General features: G+C 40.6%; 1 gene segment (V, D, J or C); it reads right to left on the bottom strand.

Moving 5' to 3' along the window:
- Positions 1-14,183: 14,183 nt before the first annotated feature.
- On the bottom strand, positions 14,184-15,563 carry LOC133067076 (T cell receptor alpha variable 18-like). The segment is given in 4 exon segments: positions 14,184-14,286; positions 14,387-14,432; positions 14,897-15,208; positions 15,336-15,563. Coding segments are annotated over 4 exon segments (507 nt in total).
- Positions 15,564-19,235: the final 3,672 nt, after the last annotated feature.

The raw sequence follows: 19,235 nt of genomic DNA, 5'->3' as shown, positions 1-19,235 counted from the left end.
CAGAAGTGGGATTGCTGGGTCATATGGCAGTTCTATTTCCAGTTTTTTAAGAAGTCTCCACACTGTTTTCCATAGCGGCTGTACTAGTTTGCATTCCCACCAACAGTGTAAGAGGGTTCCCTTTTCTCCACACCCTCTCCAGCATTTATTGCTTGTAGACTTTTGGATAGCAGCCATCTTGACTGGCGTGTAATGGTACCTCATTGTGGTTTTGATTTGCATTTCTCTAATAATGAGTGATGTTGAGCATCTTTTCATGTGTTTGTTAGCCATCTGTATGTCTTCTTTGGAGAAATGTCTGTTTAGTTCTTTGGCCCATTTTTTGATTGGGTCATTTATTTTTCTGGAATTGAGCTGCAGGAGTTGCTTGTATATTTTTGAGATTAATCCTTTGTCTGTTTCTTCATTTGCTATTATTTTCTCCCAATCTGAAGGCTGTCTTTTCACCTTCCTTATAGTTTCCTTTGTAGTGCAAAAGCTTTTAAGTTTCATTAGGTCCCATTTGTTTATTTTTGCTTTTATTTCCAATATTCTGGGAGGTGGGTCATAGAGGATCTTGCTGTGGTTTATGTTGGAGAGTGTTTTGCCTATGTTCTCCTCTAGGAGTTTTATAGTTTCTGGTCTTACATTTAGATCTTTAATCCATTTTGAGTTTATTTTTGTGTATGGTGTTAGAAAGTGTTCTAGTTTCATTCTTTTACAAGTGGTTGACCAGTTTTCCCAGCACCACTTGTTAAAGAGGTTGTCTTTTTTCCATTGTATATCCTTGCCTCCTTTGTCAAAGATAAGGTGTCCATAGGTTCGTGGATTTATCTCTGGGCTTTCTATTCTGTTCCATTGATTTATATTTCTGTCTTTGTGCCAGTACCATACTGTCTTGATGACTGTGGCTTTGTAGTAGAGTCTGAAGTCAGGCAGGTTGATTCCTCCAGTTCCATTCTTCTTTCTCAAGATTACTTTGGCTATTCGAGGTTTTTTGTATTTCCATACAAATTGTGAAATTCTTTGGTCTAGTTCTGTGAAAAACACTGTTGGTAGCTTGATAGGGATTGCATTGAATCTATAGACAGCTTTGGGTAGAATAGCCATTTTGACAATATTGATTCTTCCAATCCATGAACACGGTATGTTTCTCCATCTGTTTGTGTCCTCTTTGAGTTCTTTCATCAGTGTTTTATAGTTTTCTATGTATAGGTCTTTTGTTTCTTTAGGTAGATATACTCCTAAGTATTTTATTCTTTTTGTTGCAATGGTGAATGGTATTGTTTCCTTAATTTCTCTTTCTGTTTTCTCATTGTTAGTGTATAGGAATGCAAGGGATTTCTGTGTGTTAATTTTATATCCTGCAACTTTACTATATTCATTGATTAGCTCTAGTAATTTTCTGGTAGAGTCTTTAGGGTTTTCTATGTAGAGGATCATGTCATCTACACACAGCGAGAGTTTCACTTCTTCTTTTCCTATCTGGATTCCTTTTACTTCTTTTTCTGCTCTGATTGCTGTGGCCAGAACTTCCAACACTATGTTGAATAGTAGTGGTGAGAGTGGGCACCCTTGTCTTGTTCCTGATTTCACGGGAAATGCTTTCAATTTTTCACCATTGAGGGTGATGCTTGCTGTGGGTTTGTCATATATAGCTTTTATTATGTTGAGGTATGTTCCTTCTATTCCTGCTTTTTGGAGAGTTTTAATCATAAATGAGTGTTGAATTTTGTCAAAGGCTTTCTCTGCATCTATTGAGATAATCATATGGTTTTTATCTTTCAATTTGTTAATGTGGAAACCCCCTTTTTTATTGTAGGTTGTAAAATGGACAGATATAAGACCAATCATATCCACTAATGAGTCAACACATATGCCTCCTCCTTAGAACTTGTAGGGGCCCTCTCATCCTGAAGAAAAAGAAAAACTAATTAATATCTTTCTAGGTTATGAAATCCTTCCTTTGTGTATGGGCACAACAAAATTATGCATAAACGTTAGTCGACAAACTTAGACCTTCCCCTGCCTCCAAAAGAGGACTTTCTGATGCTTCTTGGATTACTTACTGCCCTTTCTTTGTCCACAAATCATGTTTATACTACTAAAACTTTAAGAAAAGAATTAAAGAAAAAACAAAGAACATTATGCAAAGGGTTTACTAATAAGAACTTTAAATATATTCCAGTTCATTGAGACAAATGTCAGGCCAAACCAAGAAAATTAATGTTTATAGCTAACCATACAATTGTCACTTGGGGACCCCATAGTATGTGGTTATTGAACTGCTCAGATGATATTAACAATACTATGTATGATTATATTACTCAAGTAACATGGAAGGTTACTAATACTACAATGGAACATTACCATGACAGAGGACTTCTTGGCTAGCTTGATGATAGAACGGCCCCCACCGGGGAGGAGCCAAGATGGCGGAGGAATAGGACAGGGAGACCACTTTCTCTCCTATAAATTCATCAAAAGAATTACTGAACGCAGAGCAATCTTCACAAAACAACTTCTGATCGCTAGCTGAGGTCATCAGGCGCCCAGAAAAGCAACCCATTGTCTTCGAAAGGAGGTAGGACAAAATATAAAAGATAAAAGGGGAGACAGGGGAGCTAAGGACGGAGATCCATCCCAGGAAGGGACTCTTAATAGAGGAAGTTTTCAAGCACCGGGAAACCCTCGCACTGGCGGGTCTGGGGGAAGTTTTTGAACCTCGGAGGGCAACCTGACTGGGAGGGGAACAATAAATAAAACTCACAGATTACGTGCCTAAAAGCAACTCCCAGCGGAAAAGTACCCCAGACTCCTGCATCCGCCACCAGCAAGTGGGGGCGGAACGGAGAGGAGAGGGCGGCATTGCTTAGGGTAAGGACCAGGCCTGAGTGCCCTGAGGACAATCGGAGGGAGCTTTTGTGAGTTGCCAACTTAAACTGTGGGACAGCAAAACAGAGAGAGAGAAAATTAAACGGCCCGAACACACTGCCGGCCGTTCACAGAACAAAGGGACAGAGAAAGTCCAGAGAAGAGCTCGCAGGCTGCGGACTGGCCCAGCCCCGCCAGAGGCAGAAGGCAGGGGGAAGGGGAAGGGGAAGGGGCAGGCTTGGCCCCAAAGACCGCATCCCCTACCACACTGCAAACAGACCTCCACTTTCTAAGCAAAGACTTCCTGAGATTCTGCATGGTCGACATCCGCCGGGAGGGTCGCAGCGAGACACAGGGCGCAGGCACCCGACTGGTGCGGGTGGGGTCTGGGGCTGGGGATGAGGAGGGCAGAAGGCGCATGCACCCGGGGAGAGAGCGCCCGTCAAGGCCCTGGCTGCCTGAACCACTCTGACGGGGAAGGCACAAAACGCAGGCGCAGCTTTGTGTTCCACGCTTTTGTGGAACACCCGAGGGCTGGAACTGCGCGCAGAGGAGGGCACGCTCCGTGCGGAGCAGCCGGGAGCCTGAGCAGCGTAGACGGGGCAAAACAGCGCCAGCCCCTTCCCGCAGCACGACGGAACTAGCAACCTGAATAAGAGACCACCTCCGCCCGCCTGTGTCAGGGCGGAAATTAGGCACGGAAGAGACCAGCAAACAGAAGCCAAATAAACAAAGGGAACCGCTTCAGAAGGGACCGGTGCCACAGATTAAAATCCCTGTAGGTAACACTGACTACATCGGAAGGGGCCTGTAGATATCAAGAAGTGTAAGCTGGAACGAGGAGCTATGTGAAACTGAACCAAACCCACATTGACCGCAACAGCTTCAGAGAAATTCCTAGATATATTTTTACTTTTTTTTTGAGTAAAGAAAAAAAAAATTTTTTTTCTTTCTTCTTTTTTATGTTTTCTCTTTTATTTTCTTTTAAAATTCCCTATTACTCCCCCATTACTCCTTAACTTTCATTTTCACAGATTTTTACGATTTTCTTAATTAGGAAAAATTTTTTTTTTATTTTTTTTACTTGTGTTTTTTTTCTTTTTCTTTCTTTTTTCTTTTTTTTTTCTTTTCCTCTTCTACTTTCTATTTTTCTTTTTCTCTTATTTCCTTTTAAAGTCCTCTATTACTCCTCTACTACTCCTTAATTTTCATTTTCATTACACTATAACCTTACAAAAAAAAAAAAAAAGAGAGAGAGAGAGAGAAGCCCCATTTTTAAACCGAACTTCATATATATTTCTAAAATTTTTTTGTGTGTGTTTTGGTTTTTGCCTTTAATATAGTATTTTTAACAGCCTAAACTCTAGTCTAGATTTTTAATCTTTGTTTTTCAGTATATGATATAAATTGTGGACATTTAAGAATCCAGTATTCAAAAAATAAAAATAAACATAAAAAAAGAATCCAGTATTCAGTTCCCATTTTTATACAGGAGAGTGTTGATTATTCTCTCCCAATCTTGACTCTCCTTTTTCTACCTCAGAACACCTCTATTTCCTCCTTTCCCCTTCTCTTCCCAATCCAATTCTGTGAATCTTTGTGGGTCTCTGGGCTATAGAGAACACTCTGGGAACAGACAACTGCATAGATCAATCTCTCTCCTCTTGAGTCCCCCTTTTTCTCCTCCTGCTCATCTCTATCTCCCTCCTCCCTCTCCTCTTCTTCATGTAACTCTGTGAACCTCTCTGGGCGTCCCTCACAGGGGAGAATCTTTCGCCATTAACCTAGAAGTTTTATTAGCAGTGCTGTATAGTAGGAGAAGTCTTGAGACTACTGGAAGAATAAAACTGAAACCCAGAGGCAGGAGACTTAAGCCCAAAACCCAAAAACACCAGAAAACTCCTAACTACATGGAACTTTAAGTAATAAGAGACCATCCAAAAGCCTCCACACCTACACTGAAACCAACCACCACCCAAGAGCCAATAAGTTCCAGAGCAAGACATACCACAAAAATTCTCCAGCAACACAGAAACATAGCCCTGAACGCCAACATACAGGCTGCCCAAGGTCACACCTAACACATAGATACATCTCAAAACTCATCACTGGGCACTCCATTGCACTCCAGAGAGAAGAAATCAAGTTCAACGCACCAGAACACCGACACACGCCTCCCTAACCAGGAAACCTTGACAAGCCAAACGTCCAACCCCACCCACTGGGTAAAACCTCCACAATAAAAAGGAATCACAGACCTCCAGAATACAGAAAGCCCACTCCAGACACAGCAATCTAAACAAGATGAAAAGGCAGAGAAATACCCAACAGGTAAAGGAACATGAAAAATGCCCATCAAGTCATACAAAAGAGGAGGAGATAGGGAATCTACCTGAAAAAGAATTTAGAATAATGATAATAAAAATGATCCAAAATCTTGAAAACAAAATGGAGTTACAGATAAATAGCCTGGAGACAAAGATTGAAAAGATGCAAGAAATGTTTAATAAGGACCTAGAAGAAATAAAAAAGAGTCAATTAAAAATGAATAATTCAATAAATGAGATCAAAAACACTCTGGAGGGAACCAAGAGAAGAATAACGAAGACAGAAGATAGGATAAGTGAGGCAGAAGATAAAATGGAGGAAATTAATGAAGCAGAGAGGAAAAAAGAAAAAAGAATCAAAAGAAATGAGGACAACCTCAGGGACCTCTGGGACAATGTGAAACGCCCCAACATTCGAATCATAGGAGTCCCAGAAGAAGAAGACAAAAAGAAAGGCCATGAGAAAATACTCGAGGAGATAATAGCTGAAAACTTCCCTAAAATGGGGAAGGAAATAGCCACCCAAGTCCAAGAAACCCACAGAGTCCCAAACAGGATAAACCCAAGGCGAAACACCCCAAGACACATATTAATCAAATTAACAAAGATCAAACACAAAGAACAAATATTAAAAGAAGCAAGGGAGAAACAACAAATAACACAGAAAGGGATTCCCATAAGGATAACAGCTGATCTATCAATAGAAACCCTCCAGGCCAGAAGGGAATGGCAGGACATACCTAAGGTAATGAAAGAGAATAACCTACAACCTAGATTACTGTACCCAGCAAGGATCTCATTCAGATATGAAGGAGAATTCAAAAGCTTTACAGACAAGTAAAAGCTGACAGAATTCAGCACCACCAAACCAGCTCTTCAACAAATGCTAAAGGATCTTCTCTAGACAGGAAATGCAGAAAGGTTGTATAAACGTGAACCCAAAACAACAAAGTAAATGGCAACGGGACCACACCTATCAATAATTACCTTAAATGTAAATGGGTTGAATGCCCCAACCAAAAGGCAAAGATTAGCTGAATGGATACAAAAACAAGACCCCTATATATGCTGTCTACAAAAGACCCACCTCAAAACAAGAGACACATACAGACTAAAAGTGAAGGGCTGGAAAAAAATATTTCATGCAAATGGAGAACAAAAGAAAGCAGGAGTCGCAATACTCATATCAGATAAAATAGACTTTCAAATAAAGGATGTGAAAAGAGACAAAGAAGGACACTACATAATGATCAAAGGATCAATCCAAGAAGAAGATATAACAATTATAAATATATATGCACCCAACATAGGAGCACCACAATATGTATGGCAAAGGCTAACGAGTATGAAAGTGGAAATTAATAGTAACACAATAATAGTGGGAGACTTTAATACCCCACTCACAACTATGGATAGATCAACTAAACAGAAAATTAACAAGGAAACACAAACCTTAAATGACACAATGGACTAGCTAGACCTAATTGATATCTATAGGACATTTCACCCCAAAACAATCAACTTCACCTTTTTCTCAAGTGCACACGGAACATTCTCCAGAATAGATCACATCCTGGGCCATAAATCTGGTCTTGGAAAATTCAAAAAAAATTGAAATCATTCCATTCATCTTTTCTGGCCACAGTGCAGTAAGTTTAGATCTCAATTACAGGAAAAAAATTGTTAAAAATTCAAACATATGGAGGCTAAATAACAGGCTTCTGAATAACCAACAAGTCATAGAAGAAATCAAAAAAGAAATCAAAATATGCATAGAAATGAATGAAAATGAAAACACAACAACCCAAAACCTATGGGACACTGTAAAAGCAGTGCTAAGGGGAAGGTTCATAGCATTACAGGCTTACATCAAGAAACAAGAAAAAAGCCAAATAAATAACCTAACTCTACACCTAAAGCAATTAGAGAAGGAAGAAATGAAGAACCCCAGGGTTAGTAGAAGGAAAGAAATCTTAAAAATTAGGGCAGAAATAAATGCAAAAGAAACCAAAGAGACCATAGCAAAAATCAACAAAGCTAAAAGCTGGTTTTTTGAAAAAATAAACAAAATTGACAAACCATTAGCAAGACTCATTAAGAAACAAAGGGAGAAGAAAGAAATTAACAAAATTAGAAATGAAAATGGAGAGATCACAACAGACAACACTGAAATACAAAGGATCATAAGAGACTACTACCAGCAGCTCTATGCCAATAAAATGGACAACTTGGAAGAAATGGACAAATTCTTAGAAAAGTATAACTTTCCAAAACTGAACCAGGAAGAAATAGAAGATCTTAACAGAGCCATCACAAGCAAGGAAATCGAAACCATAATCAGAAATCTGCCAGCAAACAAAAGCCCAGGACCTGATGGCTTCACAGCTGAAATCTACCAAAAATTTAAAGAAGAGCTAACACCTATCTTACTCAAACTCTTCTAGAAAATTGCAGAAGAAGGTAAACTTCCAAACTCATTCTATGAGGCCACCATCACCCTAATTCCAAAACCAGACAAAGATGCCACAAAAAAAGAAAACTACAGGCCAATATCACTGATAAACATAGATGCAAAAATCCTTAACAAAATTCTAGCAAACAGAATCCAACAACATATTAAAAAAATCATACATCATGACCAAGTGGGCTTTATCCCAGGAATGCAAGGATTCTTTAATATCCGCAAATCAATCCACGTAATACACCACATTAACAAATTGAAAGATAAAAACCATATGATTATCTCAATAGATACAGAGAAAGCCTTTGACAAAATTCAACACTTATTTATGATTAAAACTCTCCAGAAAGCAGGAATAGAAGGAACAAACCTCAACATAATAAAAGCCATATATGACAAACCCACAGCAAGCATCACCCTCAATGGTGAAAAATTGAAAGCATTTCCCGTGAAATCAGGAACAAGACAAGGGTGCCCACTCTCACCACTACTATTCAACATAGTGTTGGAAGTTCTGGCCACAGCAATCAGAGCAGAAAAAGAAGTAAAAGGAATCCAGATAGGAAAAGAAGAAGTGAAACTCTCACTGTTTGCAGATGACATGATCCTCTACATAGAAAACCCTAAAGACTCTACCAGAAAATTACTAGAGCTAATCAATGAATATAGTAAAGTTGCAGGATATAAAATTAACACACAGAAATCCCTTGCATTCCTATACACTAACAATGAGAAAACAGAAAGAGAAATTAAGGAAACAATACCATTCACCATTGCAACAAAAAGAATAAAATACTTAGGAGTATATCTACCTAAAGAAACAAAAGACCTATACATAGAAAACCATAAAACACTGATGAAAGAAATCAAAGAGGACACAAACAGATGGAGAAACATACCGTGTTCATGGATTGGAAGAATCAATATTGTCAAAATGGCTATTCTACCCAAAGCAATCTATAGATTCAATGCAATCCCTATCAAGCTACCAACGGTATTTTTCACAGAACTAGAACAAAGAATTTCACAATTTGTATGGAAATACAAAAAACCTCGAATAGCCAAGGTAATCTTGAGAAAGAAGAATGGAACTGGAGGAATCAATCTGCCTGACTTCAGACTCTACTACAAAGCCACAGTCATCAAGACAGTGTGGTACTGGCACAGAGACAGAAATATAGATCAATGGAACAGAATAGAAAGCCCAGAGATAAATCCACGAACCTATGGACACCTTATCTTTGACAAAGGAGGCAAGGATATACAATGGAAAAAAGACAACCTCTTTAACAAGTGGTGCTGGGAAAATTGGTCAACCACTTGTAAAAGAATGAAACTAGAACACTTTCTAACACCATACACAAAAATAAACTCAAAATGGATTAAAGATCTAAATGTAAGACCAGAAACTATAAAACTCCTAGAGAAGAACATAGGCAAAACACTCTCTGACATAAATCACAGCAGGATCCTCTATGACCCACCTCCCAGAATATTGGAAAGAAAAGCAAAAATAAACAAATGGGACCTAATGAAACTTAAAAGCTTTTGCACAACAAAGGAAACTATAAGTAAGGTGAAAAGACAGCCCTCAGATTGGGAGAAAATAATTCTCCTGCAGCTCAATTCCAGAAAAATAAATGACCCAATCAAAAAATGGGCCAAAGAACTAAACAGACATTTCTCCAAAGAAGACATACAGATGGCTAACAAACACATGAAAAGATGCTCAACATCACTCATTATCAGAGAAATGCAAATCAAAACCACAATGAGGCACCATTACACACCAGTCAAGATGAGTGCTATCCAAAAGTCTACAAGCAATAAATGCTGGAGAATGTGTGGAGAAAAGGGAACCCTCTTACACTGTTGGTGGGAATGTAAACTAGTACAGCCACTATGGAGAACAGTGTGGAGATTTCTTAAAAAACTGGAAATAGAACTGCCATATGACCCAGCAATCCCACTCTTGGGCATACACACTGAGGAAACCAGATCTGAAAGAGACATGTGCACCCCAATGTTCATCGCAGCACTGTTTATAATATCCAGGACATGGAAGCAACCTAGATGCCCATCAGCAGATGAATGGATAAGGAAGCTGTGGTACATATACACCATGGCATATTACTCAGCCATTAAAAAGAATTCATTTGAATCAGTTCTAATGAGATGGATGAAATTGGAGCCCATTATACAGAGTGAAGTAAGCCAGAAAGATAAAGATCATTACAGAATACTAACACATATATATGGAATTTAGAAAGATGGTAATGATAACCCTATATGCAAAACAGAAAAAGAGACACAGATGTACAGAACAGACTTTTGGACTCTGTGGGAGAAGGTGAGGGTGGGATGTTTCAAGAGAACAGCATGTATATTATCTATGGTGAAACAGACCACCAGCCCAGGTGGGATGCATGAGACAGGTGCTCGGGCCAGGTGCACTGGGATGACCCAGGGGAATCGGGTGGGGGAGGTGGGAGGGGTATTGGGATGGGGAATACATGTAACTCCATGGCTGATTCATGTCAGTGTATGACAAAACCCACTGCAATGTTGTGAAGTAATTAGCCTCCAACTAATAAAAATAATTAAAAAAAAAAAAAAAAAAAGAATGGCCCCCACCTCGTCCTCAAATCATCCTTGATAACCAGATTGGGCCTAAACAATGGGACATCTGAAAACTTGCTGCAAACATCAAAGAACTTGGGACTTGGACCAGACATTCCACAGGGACCAATCATAGCTATAACAATTATTTCTTTCACTATAATCAATCATATTTTATACAAGCCTGTGTTCCACTTCCTTTTGTTGTAGCTATAAGAAATTTTCAATTCAATAAGACTTTACGTTCTGTAACTTACATAAATTGTAAATTATATACTTGTCTTAACTCCTCTATTTCCTTAAAAAATGACTCCGTTTTGATTCTTCAATCTCAACATAATCTATGGTTACCAATAAATCTTCAATGGCCCTGGGAGAAGGTCCCAAGGCTAGACTTGCTTCCCAGTTATTTACTAAATTGTTCTAGCGATGTAAATGAGTCATTAGATGGCTAATTTTTGGCATTATAGGGTTAATAACTATTTGCACAATTGCTGCCATCACTAGCGTTACTTTACAAACCTCAATTCAAACACATAATTTTATCCAAAATTGGACTAAAGATGCTCATATTATGTGGGCCACTCAGGCTCAAATAGATGAGGATATTAAAAAAAAAATACAGGAACTGAGAACAGCCATCAAATGGGTTAGAGATCAATGAACAAATGTCCAAAAACAGATGATGCTAAAATGTGATTGAAATTCTACTCAATTTCCTGTTACTCCTGTTCATTTCTATAATAGTGGCTACAACTGGAAACAAATCAAGTTTCACTTTTAAAACATATATGATAATGCCTTTCTGAATGTACAGTTATTACAAAAAAGAAATATGTAAAACCTTTTCTAATAATCTGCCCTCTTCCACTAGTATGGGAACTTTAGCTATACAATTGGCTGATCAATTATCTGGGCTAGACCCACATAGATGGTTTCAAAGCCTTACTCATAGCATTGGGTCTAGAACTATAATTTTGGTGATTGTCTTAACAATTATATTTGTTGTCTACTGTTGCCTTCATGCAAAGATTGTCAAAACTGAACAAACTCTGATGGTCAGAACTCTTCTTACAAATATTATAAATAAATAAGGGGGAATTGTCAGGGAATGTTTGATGGGAGGATTCCTATGTGCTGTCTCTCATGAGTCCTTTGTCCCTCTTCAAGCAGAACAGCATGCTGCTCCCAGGGACTGAGGTCATTGTGTGAGGCAGGCTTGGGTCTCCTTTAGTAAACATTCTCTTTAGGACAAAACTGCCTAGTCTTGTTCCCCTTTCTTGAGATATGGATTGTGTCCTGACCTTGTGACTAACATTACCCCTTGTTCCCTTGGTAACGGTTGCTGTACGTTTGGTTTTCTGACCTCTATCATTCCTGAAAGAAGTTTCTTGTACCACAGCCTATATATACTCATAGGAAAATCATTAAAGCACCTTTGTTTCATCAGAGCTTAGGTCCCCGGGTCTTTTTTGTCTCTCTCTCTCTCTCTTTCTCTCTTTCTTTTTCTGGCTGACTCTCTGGAGTGTGGAGACCCATCGTGCTCACTTTTCTGCTCAGGCTTCTAAGAACCACTCGAGAGGGCGCCTGGTGCCTTCGTGAGCGATGCAAGTCCTGTGTCAAGGACTTTATTGGTCCTCTGCGTAAACCAAGGGATATCAGCCTCTTTCTCTCTTTCACTTTCTTATCGTCGACTCCGTACCACAAGGTTCCGGTCCATTAAAGGACCCCAACAATGTTGACCTGTAAGTATTGTTGTGAAATAATTATTTCACAATATACTGTCAGGTAAAAACTCAGAATAGAAATATCCTATAAGGTATGAATCTCTAATAAAGTTTTTTTGACTAGTAAAATTGGTGAGTTATTTTGTTTTTAGCATTCCTTCTTTGCATATTCTATTTTCTACCTTAAACATACATAACTCTGTAATCACATATAGAGAATGTGACTAGGTGATGAGGTTAGTTTGGAGCTAACTGTAGGGTTTTGTTTCTCCTTGGGGTGAAGGTTTGTGGTAACAGTTACTCTATGCACATCATTCCAAGTCATTCACGGCACAGGTGAGGCAGGGCACAGGGAGGGTCCAAGAAGTGTCCTTTCAGAGATATTTCAGATCCGCAATGATGGCCAGACTTAGCAATGCATAAATATTTGTGCAGTGGACTTAAATCTCTAACAACTCAGATGCAGATTTAGTCAAATACTATTGAATTTTTTAAAGCCAAATTTCATGCTTCAATAAAATCATCATTTAAAAGTTCTTTCTTTTTTAACTTGGTAAATGATGCAAGATAAAGAATTGAAGATAAAGGTATTTTTGATGATAGACACTTTGAGATAAACTCTTGGAGCCAAAGACATAGCATTTTCCTTACAGTGAAGTTTTCACTTCTAACCCCCCTACCTTTTCCTGTCCTTACTGAGAATCTCACAAAGGTATTCATAGCTCGGGGACTCCACATGTTGACATCTGAGGTTTCTGTGGGGCTCCCTCAGGCACCGGCATCACTGTGGTCTCTCAGAGCACAGAAATACACCGCTGAGTCCTTGAGCTGTAAGTCTGTGATGGTGAGGCTGATGGAACTCATTGCTTTCTGGAAGTTCAAAAAATACTGACCTTTTGTTGTATTCAACTCATTGAAAGACTCCTGATGAATAAGGAAAATCATTTCCCCGCTTGGTAGTTGCTTGTACCAGAATAAATAATAAGTATAACTATTAGCTTCATATGCACAGTTCAAGGTTACATCCTCCTTCTCCAGCACAGGAATTTCTGACTGGTTTTGAGTTACTTTCTGGGCCATGATGGATCCTAGAGAGAAGAAAAAAAAAAAATATATATATATATATATATAATATGGAGAGAGAGAGACAGAAGAGGCTGATTCTCCTGGTGGAACTCAGAGGACTTCAAGGAACAAACAGAGGATTAAGAGTTCTAATTCCTCTGCCGGTTAACCAACTCTCCTAAACCCCAACAGACAATAATCACCTGCCCTACCTCTACACACGGGAGCTGAGCAGGCTGAGTCTGCTGGCGGTCATCCTTACCAGCCTTACCAAGGCAGACAGAGGCTATGAGAGCTCTGAGCAGGCCAGGGAGCCCCATGTGGGAAGTTCTTCCTCTGAGTAGATGCCTGAGCCGTGCCTGAGGGCACACGCACAGTGACTGAACTGTGAGACGCTTCTGCAGCAGAACAGGAGATGTAACTGGCTGATAGCAGTTTGCCTGTGTCATGTCATGGCTTGTTGATGTGGCTGGTGATTGTAAGCTGCCTATTTAGACTTGGTCATAGCTGACTCTTTGTGACTCCATGGACTGTAGCCCACCAGGCTCCTCTGTCCATGGCATTTTCCAGGCAAGAATATTGGAGTGGGTTGCCATGCTGTAATTAAATTAACAACAGTTACATCAGGGCTGCATGCATATTCAGTCAATGTATCTAGGACAGACATACATTTTGTGACAAAAACAATTTATTATGATTATAGTGACCTCTGAGAACAAATAGGCATCCATTTTTGTATAGCTCTTTTGAGGGGGAGGGATCTGCAGCCCAAATCTACAGTGAAATAAGCTCGCAAGTTTTTCTTTGATACCGGAAGATAAAACTGTTTACTCTCAATCGTCATAACTTTTCTTCCTACACTCCAAGTCATGGGTTTCTGTGGATTTCACACTGGATAAAGTTCCTTGTCTGTTTAATGCAATCACAGCAAGCTTCCTGGTGGACAAAATTTGTCCAGCTGTATGTGTCTAACAGGAATCAATAATGTGTGCTAAAATAATCTTGCTTTTAAATATCCACCCTATAGCCAAAATGAGTACAAGCTCACCAGACCAAGCATCCTTCTTTCCTTACATCAGAAATGCAGCCCTAGAGGCTGCGTGCCGCAGCTACTGAGCCCGTGCGCCGCCGCTACTGAAGCCGGTGCAGCGGGAGCCCGTGCTCCGCACCAAGAGGAGCCGCCACGGTGAGAAGCCCGTGCACCGCAATGACGAGCAACCTCCACCCGCTGCAACTGGAGAGAGCCCAAGGTCAGTAACAAAGACCCAGCCGGACCAAAAATAAAACAAACAAGTAAGTAATAAAAGAAACATGGCCACTCAAAAGTCACAGACGCTTTTTCATCCCACGGCTGCAGCAGCTCCGGTTCAAAGGCTTTCACTGCAAACAGCACCTCAATAGCGTTATATCTCAGCCACACGCAGACTGCAATGTGATTTGCCTGGTACTTCTGTGTTGGTTTATGACTATGATTCACGTGATGCGCTTTTAATCATCTATTTCTTTTCTCTAAATGAACTACTAATTTTGTGACATCTAATATCTATCTTACATCATGAGAAAAATAGATTTTTTTGGAAAGTCAGCCTAGAGCAGAGAGGAATCTTTCTGGCTGAAGAGGGGTGCTTCTGGGGACTGAGCTTTGGTCTTCTTTAAGACTGACATCCACCCTATTATCCCTGTAGAGCAATTCCCAACCTCCTGACTTTCTAGGATTAGACATGAGCTTCATTGGTTTTCCTGAAAAACTCTAAATGTACACTAAACTCTGATCAAGGAGAGAATATACCTCTCCCTGACTTCAGGCTCCTGCTCGCCTTGGGTTTGCGCTCAGCTCCCCCTACAGCCCTCCATCACTGTGTCACTCAGAGCACAGTAGTACACAGCCGAGTCTGATGCTTGCACTGCCTGTTTCTGCAGGTGGAAGGAGCTGTCCATCTTAACAAGAGTGGCCTGAAAACCTTCATGCTCTACCTTCTTGTCTGCTGTTAGGCCCTTCAGGAGGAGTTGAGGAGCTTTGTTGAGATGCTGGATGTACCAAAAAAGATAGAAATTTGAATACGTGGCCTGGTAAGTGCAGTTCAGGGTCATGAAAGCCCCCTCTAAGACAGTCACTGGGCCTTCTGTCTGGTTCACTGAGTCACCATTGGTCCCTCCTACAAGAGAATCACTTCGTTATAGTAGAAATGTACAGGAGGAGAGTTTTCAGCCAGAGAAGAAAAATAAAACTTCCCTGTTATCATAGGAAAATGAGAAATCACTTTAGGATAAAATGTTACTTACCAAGTATTAAGAAGATGACCAGAACTGAGTGAGTGGCAGAAAACATTCTGGCGACAGTCCTTGTTCCCTAGAAACATCAAATCTAACAAAGTTAGTCTTCAGCTCGATCTTACAGAAGCTCCTCACCCAGAAAATGGGGACCCCTTTCTGCACAGCAGCCGTCATCTGCCTTGTGGCTACAGAGGAGGCAAGTCAAACCAGCTCCTGAATACAAAAAGGAATCCCATTTGAAGGAAGCCCCGCCCTCTGGTGGTGATGTTAAAGATTACACCACAGTCATATCTGACCTCAGTTCAGTTCAGTAGCTCAGTCATGTCCAACTCTTTGAGACCTCATGGACAGCAGCAGGCCAGGCTTCCCTGTCCAACACCAGCTCCCGGAGCTTGCTCAGGCCCATGTCCATTGAGTCGGTGATGCCATCCAACCATCTCATCTTCTGCCGTCCTTTTCTCCTCCTGCCTTCGAGCTTTCCCAGCATCAGGGTCTTTTCTAATGAGTCAGCTCTTCCCATCAGGTGGCCAAAGTATTGGAGCTTCAACTTCAACATCAGTCCTTCAAGTGAATATTCAGAACTGATTTCATTTAGGACTGACTGGCTTGATCCACTTGCAGACCAAGGGGCTCTCAAGAGCCAAGGGGTTCTCTTTTGAACACCTTAGTTCAAAAGCATCAATTCTTCAGTGCTCAGCTTTCTTTTTTGGTCCAACTCTTACATCCATACATGACTACAGGAAAAACCATAGGTTTGACTATCTGGACTTTTGTCAGCAAAGTAATGTCTCTGCTTTTTAATATGCTGTCTAGGTTGGTCATAGCTTTTCTTCCAAGGAGCAAGTGTCTTTTAATTTCATGTCTGCAGTCACCACTCACAGTGATTTTGGAGCCCTAGAAAATAAAGTCTCTCACTGTTTCCATTGTTTCCCCATCTATTTGCCGTGAAGTGATGGGCCTGGATCCTGTGATCTTAGTTTTTGAATGCTTAGTTTAAAGCCAGCCTTTTCACTCTCCTCATCCTGACCTACTCCTGACCTAGTCCTCCTGATGAGAGTTTGTGGGGTACACACAGGAGAATGGGACACGACTCTAAGAGGAGAGCCCTAAACACAAACATGCTTTGAGAAACATTTCATTATTACATCCATTATTTTTTGTGTGGTATGGTATCTCTAGCTTTGCAAAGAATGCCAGTTAACAATTTTTAGGAGGAGTAGTCAGAGGGTTTCTTCTTTACATACGTCTCCATGATTCCCATCGGTCAGAACAGGACCCCTCTACATGGAAAGTGCTCCCTCCTCTCCCCAAGACCTTCACCTGAATTAGCTTTATTCATCCCCAAGGCACAGCCAACATGCTGCTGGAATGTTGGAATGTTACATAATGTTGGAAACATTATCTAAGTCAGGTCTCAAACAATGTGTGGCTGAACGATCAGGTGAATGAGTGATCCCTGTGCCCTGTGCTGGGCTCAGTCGCTCAGTCGTGTCTGACTCTTTGTGGCCCTAGAGACTACAGCCTGCCAGGCTCCTCTGTCCATGGGATTTTCCAGGCACGAATACTAGAGTGGCTTGCCATGCCCTCCTCCAGGGGATCTTCCCAACACAGGGATTGAGCTAGAATCTCCTGCATCTCCCGCATTTCAGGTGGATTCTTTACACATCTGAGCCACCTGATCATTTAAGGCAGTTCTCATCTAATGTGTGGTTGAATGAGCAGATTATTATCCCTATCCGTCATAAAATGTCATATTTGTAAAATTAAAAAGTAAATTGCTGTTACTCCTTTTTACTCTTAAAGGCAGAGTTGAACTTCCAACTAGAAAACTGGACAAAATATATGAGACAAGCTGTGGATCTTGGACATCAGGTAGCACAGAGGTAAGAAAAACAGATGAGATGAGCCAGGACATCGCCCAGCTTTCTTAACGGAGGCAGCTTCTAGGCACCAGTGCATGAGGGATTTAACAAAAATGGCCCAACTGTCTCACTGTGAGATGGAATAATGTTTTGGGGATGCTGAGGAACCTAGAAATTTGTGGACCAGTGTACCAGAGAGGAGGGATGTGGGCAAAAGAGAGAGAGGGATAGGGATGAGGGCAAAAAGGTGGGGGGAGGAGTCACTGTGAATCCTGGACTGAGTACTGATCTGTAAGTAAAGAGAGAAGACCCAATGAGCTTGGTAAACCTCCCTGAAGGGGCCTCCTTTGGGGCCTGGACCCTACTTGGATGACCGCCACCTCACACCTTTAGCCCCATGAGGGACTGGTGACCTTACTTAGGAAACCTGGTTCCTGAAACATCTTTTTACCTCTTGTCACATTCTTGCTTTTATTCCCTAAGTTAGTACATTTCTAAGGGGAGTTGAAAGATAAGCATACAAAGTTTAGTTTAACATTATGTCAGTTTGTCCTTCGCGAAACGAGGGTGTTTTCTGCATACTTCTTTGTTTATGAGAGTCTTCTTTCATAGTGGATCTTTGTACATTATCTTCTGGCCTTGAGGCCTATTAACATTTTATGACCTAGGTGAAGGCAAAGCTGTTTTCAGTAGTCTATTCTTTATTGTTCTGTTTTGCCTTGAGCTTAGTTCTTAGAAAACAGAAAAGTTGCAGTCTTGTGGTACAGCAGGTTGCAACATAGTAGAAATACAATCCTGTTAACACAAAGGTCAGTCTTTTTGCAAAAGTTCTCAGCTAAATTTATTTAAAAAGTTTACCACACAAAGACTCTGCAGCTCTGGTGAAGCAGCCTCTGTTTAGCATTCCTGGTTAAAATTAACAATCCTAAGCTCTTATTTTTCTAAATCTTTAACTATAACCACATTTAGAATAATATTTTTGTGTTCTCTAATAGGGCCTCCTCACCCCCCGAAGGGCTCTGTGACCATTAGGGCCTTTTGTGATCAGGTTCTTTATGCTGTTTATGATTAAGGTGTTGTGAGCAGCCATGTGCATTAGTATGCATTTGCCAAACAAGCCAGAGTGCCAGCAGAAGGGTTTTTACTTGAAACATTTCCTTCATCCCTGGCCCCTTCATAGGGAACCAGTGTCCAGGAGATTTATTAATTAGGGTTCTCTGTTGGTCTTTATTTAGTGAAAGAGGAGCAGGAGAGCTCTCAGCAGGCAATGCAAAGATCCGCAACAAGACCAACAAGGACAACAGCAAGAGGGGAGGCTACAGGGTGGGGTAGAGGCCGGGGTCAACCTGGAGGGTCCCTTGTAGCCTGAACAGCCTTGCGTTTCAGGTCTTCTCCTCATGACCTTGTCACGGGTGGGATCTCCCATAATGGCTCCCGGCACACATCCATTCATGATTACTGGGAAAACCATAGCTCTGACTATATGGACCTTGCCGGTAAAGTAATGTCTCTGCTTTTTAACATGCTGTCTAGGTTGATCATAGCTTTTCCTCCAAGGAGCAAGCATCTTTTAATTTCATGGCTGCAGTGACCATTTGCAGTGATTTTGAAGCCCAAGAAAATTAAATCTGTCACTGTTTCCACATTTCCCCCATCTATTTGCCATAAAATCATTGGATTAGATGCTGTAATCTTAGTTTTTTTAATGTTGAGTTTTAATACAGCTTTTTCACTCTCCTCTTTCATCTGCATCAAGATGTTCTTTATTTCCTTTTCACTTTCTGCCATCAGAGTGGTGTCATCTGCATATATGAGGTTGTTGATATTTCTCCTGGCAATCTTGATTCCAGCTTTTGAGTCATCCAGCCCTGCATTTCACCTGATGTACTCCACATATAAGTTAAATAAGCAGGGTGACAATATATAGCCTTGATGTACTCCTTTCCCAATTTTGAACCAGTCCATTGTTCCATGTGCAGTACTAACTGTTGCTTCTTGTCCTGCATACAGCTTTCTTGGGTATCCCCATCTTTTTTTTTTTTTTTTT

Source organism: Dama dama, chromosome 12 (genome assembly GCF_033118175.1).
Source record: "Dama dama isolate Ldn47 chromosome 12, ASM3311817v1, whole genome shotgun sequence".
NCBI lineage: Eukaryota > Metazoa > Chordata > Mammalia > Artiodactyla > Cervidae > Dama > Dama dama.
Note: the sequence above shows the minus strand (reverse complement) of the source record. Positions and strands in the feature narration are given on the sequence as shown.